General features: G+C 17.6%; 1 protein-coding gene and 1 long non-coding RNA gene across 5 annotated transcripts in view; one reads left to right on the top strand and one right to left on the bottom strand.

Annotated features, from left to right (window-relative positions):
* Nucleotides 1–1308: 1308 nt before the first annotated feature.
* Nucleotides 1309–15742, bottom strand: part of LOC107995660 (V-type proton ATPase 116 kDa subunit a 1) — a 35064-nt gene continuing 20630 nt past the window's right edge. For 3 of the 4 annotated variants that reach the window (XM_062079938.1, XM_062079941.1, XM_062079942.1), the window contains exons 4-11: nucleotides 5909–6035; nucleotides 5628–5804; nucleotides 4745–4957; nucleotides 3901–4669; nucleotides 3505–3734; nucleotides 2573–2792; nucleotides 2205–2376; nucleotides 1309–1902 (exon numbers count right to left, since the gene is read on the bottom strand). In XM_062079938.1, the coding sequence (XP_061935922.1) occupies nucleotides 1800–1902; nucleotides 2205–2376; nucleotides 2573–2792; nucleotides 3505–3734; nucleotides 3901–4669; nucleotides 4745–4957; nucleotides 5628–5804; nucleotides 5909–6035 (2011 nt within the window). In that variant the 3' untranslated portion in view covers nucleotides 1309–1799. Of the gene's footprint in view, nucleotides 1903–2204; nucleotides 2377–2572; nucleotides 2793–3504; nucleotides 3735–3900; nucleotides 4670–4744; nucleotides 4958–5627; nucleotides 5805–5908; nucleotides 6036–12304; nucleotides 12406–15742 lie in introns of all 4 variants that reach the window. The other variant, XM_062079939.1, reaches the window with a different exon arrangement.
* On the top strand, nucleotides 11756–12825 carry LOC133666732 (uncharacterized). The gene is made up of 2 exons (XR_009831265.1): nucleotides 11756–12097; nucleotides 12257–12825. It is a non-coding gene; the product is annotated as an uncharacterized LOC133666732 (long non-coding RNA).

The following is a 15742-nucleotide window of genomic DNA, read 5'->3' as shown; positions in this document are numbered from 1 at the left end:
TTAAATATACAAACTATAAAATTTTTAATTATATATCAATAATATATACATGTTAGTAAATTATAATATCAAATATTTGCATAAATATAATTTTATTTATATTAAATAAAATATATAATAATTTTTTATATTTATATACAATGTATTTATGTAATTAATTTATGGGTTAAAAAATTTAACTAATATGATAATTATATTCCATTTAATTCCATATGTAAATATATGAATACATTTATTGTAATAATATCCATAAAATGAAATTGTAATAAATTACATTAAAATTTATTTTATATATCAAATTATTAATTATATGAAATATATATTTTTATACAAATAAGATAAAAACAATAGATATCATTTATTTTTTTTCTTATTTAAATTTTTTTATTTTACTACTTGTATTTTTACTATAATAAAATAATAAAATAATAATTTGTTCTTTGATATTGTTATTGTGAAATGAATATTAGTATATATAGATTTTACATACAGAAAATATATTTATATAACGCGAAATATTATCTGTTTCAGATATTAAAAACTTTAAAAAAAATAATATGATATAGTATATGATAAAAAATAATATGATATATATTTACTTCTATAAAAATATCTATTTAATGTAACTATCTATCAATATAAATGCTTTAAATACAAATCAATTTCTTTCTTTAAATTTTTAAAAATATTTGATATTATTTTTTTAAGATTGTTTAATTAACCAACAATTTTGACATAAAATTGTTATATATTTATTATTATAGATCTAATATAGTTTTTCAATGTTATTTTATAAATATTACAAATAATAAAAATAATTGTTTATAAAACTAAATGTTTACAAAAATAACAATAATTGTTGAAAATAATGATATAGTTGAATTAATGTTGTGTAGGTTGTTTTTGTTTTAAAATAATACATTATATAATAAATAATTTTAATAAAAGATTTGAATTTATTTGGTAACAAATTTGATTAGATTTGGAGATCTCCTTTGTTAAAATAATACTTAGATATATACTTATTCATAAATGTTCGAATTCATTTAATTTAAAAATATTTGGTATACTTTTAAATGTTGTTTTAGAAGTTGTTTTTTTGAAGTATTCATAAAAAATTTGAAATTATGTCATATTCAACTTGCAATATACTTGAATCTATCAGATTGTCAATATTTTTATCAATTTATGATGTACAGAGATAAACAGATATATATTAGAAAACTCATTTCAATAAATTAATATAAATTATATTATTTATTTATTTATTACGTAATGGATAGGAATGTAATAATAAAATGATATAAGTTAACATTTATAACATGTATATATATAATTATAATTAAATACATGTCATGCACATACACTTGTTTTTACTACATATTTCAGATCCACTTATAGTTTATAATTTTTTTTTTTGCGAATTCCCCATAAGCATTTTGAATAATCAAATTTTATTTAAAAATATATATTTAATATTTATACTTATATACAATTATATCATTTAAAACAATATTTTTATAATAAATATATTGAATAAATTTTTAAATATAATTATAAAATGAAAATATTATATTTTTTATTTTTAGAATTACAATTATTTTTGTTTTGTAAATAAAAATAGAAATTAACTTATTTAAACATAGTATTAATTTATGATTAGTAAACTTATCAAACAGATCAATAAAAATCAATTAATATTATAACATTACAATATTATTAATTTTGTTTTTTATACTTATGGAGAACAAGAATTTCATTGATAATAAATGGAACATTATATTATAAATCAATATATTTTAATCTTCTGCAGTGGATTGTGCTGCATCTAAAATAATTTCAAATGAAAATGGTTGGAAACCATATCCTAGTCCAGAGTAAAATTTGCTTTGAAATTCGACCCTATGAAAAAAAAATTCAATTTTATAATACAAATATATATTATTATTAAAAATGATTTATTTGATATTTTATTTTATTAAAATATATTCTAAAATATATAATATATTCTAAAATTTAAAATACAAAAAGTTTAATTATTTACTTTAATTATTTAAAGTTTATTTATTTAAAAAAAAAATAAAAATAAAATAGTATTGATTAGAAAAAATTATAATTTTTTTACATTAAATTTAACTTATTTTTTTAAATTGAATTTTAATATGTTATAAAATTGTTTAAAGCAAAATAATTTTTCAACATACCAATGAAGTCTAAGTGTATGTAAGAAAGCTGATAAACCTTCCATAAGAACTAGAATACCAACTGTTAGAACAGCCCAAAATGCAAACACAGCCCATAGAATAATACCACCTGCCCAGCCTTCTTGAGTTAATCCATTTCTCATAACCATATTCCATAATACTTCTGATAATTCTAATATAATCAATAATATCCAATAAAATATATTTATTATAATTTATATATAATTCGTATGTATGATTAATTATGTATGATAAATTATGTAATTTATGTATAATTAATATTATATATGTTATTATATAATTATGTATAATTACATAAAATATTAATAATTATATAATTATATAAATGTATTAATTTTTAAACTTACGAGCATGGGCAAGGGATAAAGCCCATAAACGCAGATAAGATGCAGTATGAGATACACTGCCAAGAACATATTCAATAGTATGTATGCCCTGATGAATAAATACTTCAGCCATATCTTCCTCTTCTTCTTTGTGACCTCCACCTTGAGGAACTCCATTTGCTGGTTGTATTGCATCAACAGCACCTTCTACATCTCCATTTTCTGTACCATGATTGTTTAACTAATGTAACAAAAAAAAATCATTCAAGATTGTAATGTTATTAATTTTTAGTTTTCAAAATATAGGAAAGCATTTTAAAATAGAAGAACATATAAAAGAACAGAAGATATTTTCAATACTTTAAACTATTAAATTGTGAAATATAATACGAAATTAAATCTAATATTTCTAATTCTTTAAGCAAACAAATAAATATTTGTTAATAGAAGATAATTATTCTTGTTTTCAGCAAATTCTATATATGATATATATTTTTTTCTTTCAAATCATATTATAAAATTTATATTTTTTTTTTCATATCATATTATAAAAATTAACAATAATTTATTTTCTAAAATAATTTGTTATATGATAATTGAAGATTTATGTATGAATTATATATACATTTATACTATGAACCAGATAAAATAATAATTTTCTCTGAAATCATAAATATCAGTTTGTGTATTAATTATAGAAAACTTCTTAAAAAGAAATTTCTTAAAAAAAATTTTTAGAATATTTAAAAGAGAATTAATAACTTTGAAAATATATAAAAATAGATAATTCTATTTAATAATATTTTTGCATATTTTTAATAATTTTAAATAAGTTTATCAAGCTATAAATTATAAGCATTTCTTTGTATAAATTATAATTTTGATTCATATTTTTATATATCATATAAAAAAATTAATTAAAAAAAAAATTTATATTGAATTCAAAATTTAACCTGATAATGTTGCTTCTTTCTATTGTTCATTAGCATAATAGGTTTTGCCAATAACATCCAAGGAATGCAAAGAACAGCAATAACTACTAGAAATGATTGGAATCCACTTTGTCCACCATACATCCAAGGTGAACAAGGTTTTGGCGCAGTTCCAGGTTTAAATAATACCATATTAATAAATGTAATTAATACTGATGGTGCACAAGAAGGACCATGTTCTGGATCTATTTCTAAAAATAATATTATAAATGTCATTCTATTATAATATATATATATCCTTTTTTTCGAAAAATTAAAATAAATATATTATATTATAATAATAATTATTACTATACATTAATAATAATTAGTATTAAATATAACATATTCTTCCATTGAATATAATATTTTACTTACTATCGCTATCAGGGCCATATTTTATCCATTTAATAAACATAAGTAGTACCATGTAAAGAAAAAGAAATACTAAAAAAATAATTTGAGGAATGAATTCACAAGTTATGTTAAGTTTTCTTTTGAAATACATATGATTCCATAATCCAATCACCACACCAAACAACATGTGTATGACTCCAAAAATTATAGATATTTTCATCTTATATGAATTTAAAAAAATGATTTTATTTTCTGCTAATTGCCACACAGGATCCATTCCAATAGGATATGGAATTTGTAAATATTGTTCTTTATCACTAGGATTTAATTGCAACTCTTTATTTGAATCTATTGTGGAGAAATTATAATTGATTCTCCAATATGATCCAAAAATATTTAATGATTTGGAAAATATATCATTATATATAAGTCCAGTATACATTGAAAATAAACCCATTAAAAAAATAATATATCGACCACCAAAAAAGATATTCCAAATTTCGTTATCAGATTTTTTTGCAGCTAATGGTTTTTCTTTTAATACCATCCATCCACCAAAAAGAAACATAAGAAGGCCATGACCAGTATCTCCAAACATAACCGCAAATAAAAATGGAAATGTTATTATAGTATAAGGAGATGGATTCATTTCTCTGTACGAAGCAACTCCATATGCATCTATTAGAGCTTGAAAACCTTTAGTAAATTTATTGGTCCGATTATAAGTAGGTGGATCTTCAAAAGTTACCATACGGTTTAAAATTGGTGGCACAGAGCTTCCACTACGTTCCTAAAATATATATAATTTTAAAATTTTTAACTAAAAACAATTAAATAAACATTATTAAAATATATAAATAATTACAGTTCCACGACGTAATGCTAATTGTATTATTTCAATATCTAATACAGGAACCCAACATTCAGCAATTAAACATTTTTGCGTAACATCCAAATTAAATAAATTTAAAGTATGATAAATTGCTTTAATTTTGCGAACTTTCACAAACCAATTTTTAATATTTTTTGCAGCAGCTACTAAAACACGATGTCGATGATCTTGAGTTTGTCCAAGAACCTAAGAAAAATTATAATAAATAATTCTACTTATATATATATATATATATTTAACAGATTTATGGAAATTTAAAAAAAATTTTATTAAAAAAAAAAAATAAGAAGATTGAAAAGAAGCTTTAATTTTTAAAACTAAAAATTATTTGTTATTTAGCCAATATTGATTGCTATAATTATTAGTCATTTTAAATGAAATTTTTATTTTTAATATACAAATTTAAAAACAATTAATTTGTAAACAAAAAATTTAGATTTTATTAGACTTATTGTAATCTAATAATTATAGAAAAGAAAGTAAAAAAGAAAAAAAAAATAAATAAAACATCATTTAAAAAATGTTTTATTATATTTAATTTTTCGACTTTATTAATATATTTTATAAATATATGTATATATAATTTGTTTTAATCTTTGTTATAATTAAAATATAAAATAAATAAATATTTTTTTTTTGTTAAATTTCATATTTTTTTGTTAAAATTTTTGTTTAAAAATTCAAATATTTATATATATTTTAAAATTAATACTTTTTTATCTTACTTTTTATCTTATTATTATAATTGGAAAATTGTATTATTAATTAAAATTATAAATTAATAAAAGTTTTCTATTGCTATAGATATTTCATCTCTAAAAAGTAATTTTATTATAGAAAAAATATAGAAACTAACTGTATTTAGATCTTCAATTCGAGTCATAACACCCATAGCCATTTCACGGCGATCAGCAGGTGCTTCAGGGCAAGGATATAAAGTTGCTCTAAATCCTTCACAAATTTTTTTAACTCGAGTTTTCAATTGATCTCCTTGGAAGAATATGATAAACACAGATTTGAAGACTTGATCTCCCTGAAAAAAAATAACACATATAAAATAATAATATATTTTACATATATAATATTTTAAAATATTATTAAAAAAAAATCAATTTTGAAAATTTATTTTTTATTTACCGTTGAAGGATCTTCTAGAGGAGTTTCAATTTCTGCTTGACGCAGAAATACATTACCACGACATGCACGCCAAAGCATACGTTCAAATGCTGGAATACGTTCTCGTAGAATTACTCCTGCGACGAAACTATTTAAAGAATAATTTTAATAAGATGCATAAATTATCAATAAATGAAATAAAGACATGACACCATAATTGAAATAAAAACATGATACAACACAATATCAATATATTGTGCATGTATGAAAATCTTAAATCACTTTAAATTTAACATGAATGTAATAATAATAATATGTATCAATACAATTTGCATAAAAAATCATTTTTATATTTATAATATTATATGTCGTTATATTGGGCAAATTGTATGAGTTTCCAAGATTAACATGTAAATTCTACATTATAGATACTAATACTTTCAACCTGTATCATTCAATATTTTAATATTTTTATTAACAAGATATTTATTTAAGACTCCTTTATTATTATTTAATTGTATTATTATTGAAAAATGATGATTTTTGTAGCCATGGTTTTTTTCTTAATATCACAAATATTATTTAATCGTCATACAAGTATGCATGTATTGTATAAATATACCATAAATTTTATATACCTACAATAAAATTCAATAAATATATCATATTAACATTAATAATAATAAAAAAATAATTATGATAATAATAATGAAGAAAATAATAATAATAATAATAATAATAATGTTATTAACAGCAATAACAATAGCAATATTTCAATAAAAATATATTAAATAAAAGATTTATTATTCATTTTAAATATCAAATGATATTTAGAAAATAAATAAAGAAAAGAAATTAAAAATAAGCTTCATACCTGCAATTTTTAAAAATTTAATATCATAAAACTTAATTTACTATTAAATTAAATCCGATCTTAAATATTGATCTATATATTGATTTAATATAATTGTATTAGATATATACGCATATTTTTTTGTAAAAAAATAAAACATCATGCATCACAAATTCATCATAATTAGATTAAATTATAGAATATATATAATTATTATTCAAGAAAATGTGTATTTTATTTAAAAAAGGAAAGAAAATTTATATTATAATATTATATTATATATATAATATTATATTATAATAACAAACAAAATTGCATTATTTTGAGGGATATAAAGCAATATAAATATTTTACATGCAAAAATTTATTTCGATAAAAATCAATTTAATCTCGAAATAAATGAGACATTTTTTCAATGTTATTATATAACAAAAAAAATTCATTTATATCTATATGTGCTCAGTAATCATTTATTTTTTTTAGTTATAATTAATTTTGAAAAATCAATACTATCTACAGAATAATTGCAAAATTTAATATAAGAATTGATTAACTCAACTTTTTGAAAAAAATAAATTTTTTATGTAACTCTAACTTCGATAATATTCTGTATTTATAAATGCAAAAATAGTTATCGAGATAATATAATTTTAAGTGCAAAAATTAACTATGAAGTTAATTTTTTTTACAAATAATAATAATAATTATTTTTTGATCATTTTTTTGTCATTTATTTCAAATAATTTTTCTACTTATAATATTTATTATTAGTTAAACAAAAAAATTAAAATACAATTAGATGTATAAATTTTTTAGATTCTATATTTTTATATTTTTATAAATAAAATTTTTCAATTTTTTAAATATTTTTTTAAATATTTTTTTTCAATATTTTAAATATCTTTATTTGTTTTTTAATATTTTAATTGTTTTATTTTGGATTTATTTATAATTTATATAGAAGAATTTTGAACTTCATAAATATTAAAAATTTAATATTAAATATTAAAATAATTGATACAAATACTTCTAAAAATTTATCTTCTTTATTTCATAAACAGAAAACTATAAGTCATACAGAATGAATGGATATAATTTTTTAAAATCAAGTGAGATTAAAAAAAAAAATGTTTAAAAAAATTTTCCATTTTTTATGAAAGTCAATCTATTGTGCAATTTTCTTAAAAGTGGAAATGACAATTATGACAATTTTTAATGCAATTGTATTTGATTTTTAAATAGAATTCTCAAATAAAAAATCTTTTTTTTATATAAATTGATTAATTAAATAAAAAAATATTAAAATATTAAAATACAATATTAAAATATAAAAAGAAAAAATTATTTATAAAATATTTCAAATTGTATAATACAACTTTTATATTATTCACTTAATATTAAATTTACTTAATATTAAAATTAATATTAAAATTAAAATTTACTTAATATTAAATTTACTTAATATCATATTAGTGAAATTCACTTAATATTAAAAACAAACGCAATTGCATTTTGTAACTGTACTCATGACATCTTAATACAAAAATTGCATCAAGATAATGTTTATGTAATAATAAAGATTATTAAGTCAAACACAATTTTTTTTTCTAATTGTACTATGAACGACATAATATACATTTAATTATAATTATATAATTACTATTTCTTCTTATTTTTCTGAGAATCTAAATATATATATAATATATATACATGATTAAAATATTAACTGAAAAATTTTACAATTAATGTATTGTTACTGCGCATATATAGATATAATACAAACATTTTTCATTCATCTAAAATCATATAAAATCATTTTTTAGATTCTTTTTTTTTTTTGATTAATTATATTAATTATATTAATTTATTTTTTTTTGTATTTCCATTCACATTACAAAAAATAATCTTTATAATTTTTTCTGTTACGAATAAATGTTATATTTTTTTATAAGAGAGAGAAAAAACATTAATTTTAATGATCATCATGTTAAATTTATGTGAAGGTTTTCTAGAATTATTTATCATATGGATATCATATCACAGCATTCATCTATTAAAGACACACTTACACAAATGCTCAAACTCACCACAGAATTATTAAATAATAAAAATCTATAATAAAAATCTTTTAAAAGCTATAAAATTATTATCAATAAGTAATTTTTGCACAATTCTGTAGATATTGAAAATATTTTATTATATAGATATTGAATTTTTTATAAGCATAATACATAAAAATTATCAAATTTGTCTATTATATATTATACTTATACATTTATTTAAATATTTCTATTGCTTGTGAAATTATTAAAAAACTATTTAAAATTTTAATTATTAAAAAATTTATTATGCATTAGTAATAATGATATAAAAAGTAAAAATAAAATAAAAATAATATTTATCAAGATTTTAATTCCTTGTAATTTGATATATTACAAGCTAAAATGAATATAAAATAACATTGTTTTGTTTTATATTTATTTTATATTAATTAAAAACTAAATTTTGATAAAAAAATAATTATATAATTTATATGATTTTCTTAAATACATACTTCATACATTTTTATGATATATATCATATATTCTTATATATATCTATTTAATTTGTTTTTTTAAATAGTTTTTAAGTTTTAATTATTTACTTTCAATAATATTAAAATATTATAATTTGTATTTATTTTGTATTTAATTTTTCTATTTTCAAAATGAAAAAAATTTTAATTGAAAATTAAATTAAAATTTATTATAAGTATAATTTATTTTTAAACTAATAAATTAATTTGTTACATGTATTATTATTATAAATTCTAGTAAATTTTTCAATACATAATTATTTTAATGATTTCCATTGAGAAATATTTTTGTACAATATTTTATTTCTATTCAATTTCATTATATTAATCATATTTTTGCAATTTCAAAAGCAACAAAAATATTTATAATATTACATTTAAGATATATAATTATATATAATTATTTATTTCTGAATAAGATGGATAATACACTTATACAGCCTGTATGTAAAAATAAATTGAAATTATAATAGAAATATATATATAAAATATAATAAAATATAAAAATAGAGATTTGTTGGTTTTTTACTTTTACTTCACTACTTTTATAATTTAAAAAAAAAACGGATTTAAAGATCATCTTAGACTTATTTTTCTAAATTTTATTTTATTAAACTCTTATTTATAAGAATTTTTTTTATTTAAATACATAATATATAAATTTATGCAAGAATTTGTAATTGAAGATATATAAAGATGTCTTGAAGATATATATATCAAAGAAAATATATGAAAAATGTAAGTTTTCTAAAATAAAAAAGAAAATTACAACACTACTTCATAGATTTATGCGCGTCAATAAGATGCCATTTTAAAAATTTCTTCAATAATATATGCAAAAATAAATTAATAAAATTATATATAGAAATTAATTTGATACTTTTAATATTTTTTAAATTAAAATTATTAATTATTTATGAAAAAGTCATACAATTTTTTTTTAAATAAAAATCATTATTTTCAACGATTCTATTTTTATTCTGTTCTATTATTCAGATAATTTTCGAATTTTTGAATGAAAAGAAAGATAATTGCTTTAATACGCAATAAAGATTGGATAAGTGCTCAATGACGTAAATAGTTGATAATCATCTTTATGATTGGAGAGATTTTCCTTGATGCACTAAAAGCATAATATTTAATCACGATTTTTTTAAAAATAAAGATTTAAAAGATAAAATTTTATTCTATATTTTTTTATAGAATATAGAATTATATACAATTATAGAATTATAGAATATATAGAATTATTTATTAATGATTAATTCGTATTCAATTGAGAATTAACAAATTTCATTTGAAAAATTTTCAAATTTGATTTACTCGAAAACATCAAATAAAAAAATTTTATTCTTTCTTTTTTAACTTATTAAAAAAAAAAATTTCAAATATAATTCCAAATAATTACCAAAATAATTTTTCTCAAAAAAAAAATGATAAAAATAAGAAAAAATAAATGAAAGAATGAATAAAAGAAAATAATAATGGGAAAAATAGAGATGGGAAAAATAGAGATGAAAAAAAATATTTTAAATTTTTAATATATTTTTAAAACAAAGGAAACTTGTTCAAACAATAAATATATTCATTTTAATGTATATGTTCTACATATCTATTTTTTCAAATCTTTTTAGATAGAAAATATTTGTTTAGCAATCTTGATCAAGATTAAATTCCAATACTATTATTTCATAAAAATTTCATGCATAATTTGAATTATAGGCACTTGTCCAATGTTTATTATAATTAGTAATATAGTTATCAATGCTTTTTTGTAGCTTTTTTAATATTTGGAAATGCTTGTTTGTCAAATGATGTTGAAACGATTTGAATAAATAAATCAATAAATCAAATAAAACCAAAAGTTAATTATAATAAATTTTTAAGAAGTAAATTCATAAATCATTTAAAGAAGTAAATTGCATTTTCTAATCTAAAGAAATATTTTTTGTCTGTTTGCAAAATGTAGCCAAAAAGGCTTGTCGTATTCCATAAGTAGTGAATATAATATTTTTCTATTAAATTTATTACTTCTTAAATTCTTGTGTTAGTTTAAAATCGAACAAATAATTTTTTTATACTAAATGAATTATAAATATTTAAATCAAAATGAATGATTTAATAATAATGATAAGGCATCGAATTAATTTTTACATATTTTTCTAACATGATTTATAAAATTTACTAGAGATTACATAATAGAAGAATATAATAAAATATAAGCATAAACTAAAAAATACTTAAGTTCATGAACGATTAAATTTTATTTTTCTTACAAAATTAAATTGTTTATGAAAAGATTCTATATCTTCAATTTATTTTTACATAGGATATTCTATAATAAATGAGAACTATTTCAAAGACTGATTTAGTATTTAAAAAATTGTGTTTAATAATATAACAGTAACTGATTAATATTGAAATTGATCAGTATAATGTTGACTCAGTTAGTGACACTATTGTAACCAAGATAGAAAGAGGTCAAGGTAGAAAACCTTGAGAATACAAAGAATCTTTTCATATTTCATAGAAAATAATCTTTTTATATTTTTTTCTTGCTCATTTAATAATAGAATAATAAAATAATAATAATAATAATTAATATTATAATTGATCATTGGTTTGATTAAATAAAAAATGACTCAGTCTTTGTTTACAAAAAATAAATTGTTGAATTAGTTACTGAAATATTTTTCATTTATTACTGCATATTCTGTGTATAGAATGCATACTTCTGTTCAAGTGTACCATCTTCTTCAGATTTCATATACTCCTTGAACATGTAAATAATTTTCTAAAATTTTAAATTTAATAAAAGTAATTAGAATATATTAATTTATAATATTTTATAATTATTAATATATTATAAAAATAGTGGTAAATATAAAACTTGGTATAAATCATTAAATTAATAATAAATTCTGTTGAATGAATTTCGAAGGATACATAATAACGTATGGGAAGGATTTACTAGATACGGAGTACATACCCCAATTGGACAGGACCAAGGGCAGTCTGGCGGGCGATATTATCATCACTAATCAATGCACGTGTCATGGACTCGGTAGGATTCAAGCCTGCGTGCTCTTGCTGACGACACAACAGACAAGACACAACCACATTAGCACACTAGACATCACTATAATGCTCCAACGCCATATTGTTGTTGCATAAGTTCCTTACGTTTTACACACAGAGGAATAAGATTAAAGATATCTTTAACAATTCATATTTTATCAAACTTACTGGCTCCAAAATTACAAAAAAAAGAAAAAAAAAAAGAAAAAGAAAAAAAAATATATTTTTTAATAAAAATTTTAGATTTAATTTTTTATTTTAATTTAATGCGATAGAAAATATGTTAAATACGAGATTTGACAATAAAGTTAGCGAATTCGTTGTGGTAAAATTACAATGTTAAAATATTTCCTTTGAAAAAAGGAATGTATTGTTCATCTTCAAAAAAACAATTTTGAAAATTATTTTGTGAAATAAATTTCAAAATTTTTATTCTATTACTTTTAATGCCATTATATTGTTAAAAAATATCTTTTTTAATTTCCTTTGAGAACAATAAAAAATCATGGAAAGTTAGTAAAATCATAGAAGTTAATAAGGAGAATTTTCCAATAATTATTTTTTATTAGATATTACATTAATAATATTAAGAGTAACATAAGTAAATTTTCAAAATCATCTTAGGATAGAAGAATAAACAAGACACATAATTAATATAGTTTTTCAAAAAAAGTATGTATTTAAAGATGATGAGAATGATATTTAGCAAGAAAATACATAATTTAATATATAAGTTTTATTGTCAGATCTCATAAAGAATTAAAAAAATATTGCAATATAAATGAATATCGTATTGAATATATATACATATAGAATAATTATAAGTTTATAATTATTTTTTTGATCCTATATCTTTTGAATAAGAAATACGAGATAATATATATAGATGACATATAGACAATGTATAATATATACGAAATACAATTAAAGAATATAATAATTGATATTATAAGATATATGTTATGGGAAAGATTTATTAAAAAACAAACAAGAAGAAAATTATTCTTAAAATTGAAAATAAATTTTAATTATTGTCCCATATTATTGCTTTTAATTGCTAAAAAAATTTTCCCATATATTACTCATGTTAATTACAATTATAACTTTTACGTTAATTTAAATTTATTTCTACTTTTAAATTACAATAGCAGTATAATAGTGGACACCAGTAAATTACGTAATAAATTCTTATATGATAGAATTTATGAAACTATTTTTAAGTTTTCAAAGATATCTTAAATCGATCATATTTTTAACTAAATATAAATTATACAGTGTTATATTATAATATATTGAAGTTAATATTAATTATGCTAAATATTAATTATTAATTCACCATTAATACCAAAATGACCTTGTTAATTCAATGAATTTTTTATTATCAAATCCTGAGAATTGAAATTAAAAAAATGTTAAATAAATAATAAAATAATATTATTTTTCTCAAATACTACTTATAATTGATATATAATAATAATCATTTTATAATGATTTTATTTTATTGTCTTTTTTATTATCTTAATGAAGCATTTTTTAAATTTTTTATAAACTAAAATTCATTATTCTCGTATGTTCAGAATATTTACGAAAATTATTGAGGAAAGAAAAGATTTATCTATCATGATAATTAAAAATTTTCTTAAGAATTGTTTATACTTTTTACATCGTTTTGTTTTTCTTAAATAATAATAATAATAATCATTGATTAAAAAAATGATTATAATATATTTAATTCTGTATCCTATCTTGAATTAATATATTATATATTTTTAAGAAATTTAGATAAAGAAGCAAAACCTATAAAAAAATATTATATAATTTTATATAATTTAAAAAAAATATTTACATTATAAAGAATATTAAAAAATTCTAATATAATCTTCAAAAAAAATTTTTTTTCAAAAATTATTTATATAAATCTGTTATTTTTTATGATTTAAAAACAAATAAATAACATTGTGATAAATAACAAAGTGATAATAATTAATTTCGATAAAATCTTAGATTATTATAATTTTATAAAAAAAGATTTATTATGTATCTTTTTTTATCAACAAGTATTTGCATGAAAATTATTCTTAAAAATAAAAAATTATTAAAAATAATTTATATAGATTTTATATTTTTGAATAATAAAATTATAATTGCGTAATCAAATATGAAAAAATCCATTTATTGAAATAATATATTATAGATTAAATAAATATTTAACAAAAGAAATTAACAAAAATGCAATTTTAAATTTCTAATATAATAAAAATTTTATCAAAATTTATTATTACTTTAGAATGTGTCTATAAAGAATATCATTGAAAAATAATGATATATATATTATTATTTCATTTAAAATCATGGCATAATTATATTTTTATAAGAAAGATCATAAAATATTAAAAGTTTATTAGAGCAAATTAAATAAATTTATATTTCATTGAACTCATTGAAAATTCATATTAAGATTGTTTCAAGATTACTTAAATTTATTCGGTATTGAATTAACCAGGTCGTAAAGTGTATATGAAAAAATATGAAAAAAAGATAAAGAGAGAGGAAAAAAATTTGAAATATATAGCAATTTCTACTTAATAGATTATTTGAAGATTATTTCAGTTATAGTTATTATCTACTTTTTAAAGATTTAAATAATATTAGATTGCGTACTGTTTAATTAAATATAGTATTTTTATCTGTTCTTCAAAAATCATCTATAAATTATTTTGTTGAAAGATATACATTATATATACGCATATATGTATATATATATATAATGTATAATATCTTAAAATTATACAAGTCAACTCATTTTTGTTTATTATATAAAAATATATGTGTATGTAAATATAATTAAATAAACAAATATAATTAAATAAACAAAATTAAAAGAAATAAACATAGAAATTAAACATAGAATTAATAAAATTTTTGCAATGCAAGAAACAAAAATAAAGAATTTAAATGTAATACAAATAAATATAAATTAATTAAAAATTTCGAAAATGAAATATACTAAAAATCTCTTCAAAATATATAATCATATATTCTTGTTTCTTGAATATATATTATTTTAATATATATTCTTATCAAAATAAATTTTCATCTTTTCAAATTTTAATTTATTAAATAAAACATTTTTCATACAAAATAATAAAATCTAAAATGAACCAACTTGTATTTTCTACTTGTTTTTTAATTTAAAATGACAAATTGAACAAAAAATTTGTATAGAAAATATAAAATAAATTTTATGACAATATAAATATATATAATAATTTTCCTATTTTAATTTGATAAAAAAGCTTTTGTTAATTGTTAAGTGGTATTAAGTTTTGAAATAGTAAAAATTAGTTCA

The sequence above is a fragment of the Apis cerana genome, linkage group LG9 (assembly GCF_029169275.1).
Source record: "Apis cerana isolate GH-2021 linkage group LG9, AcerK_1.0, whole genome shotgun sequence".
In the NCBI taxonomy this organism is placed as follows: domain Eukaryota; kingdom Metazoa; phylum Arthropoda; class Insecta; order Hymenoptera; family Apidae; genus Apis; species Apis cerana.
Note: the sequence above shows the minus strand (reverse complement) of the source record. Positions and strands in the feature narration are given on the sequence as shown.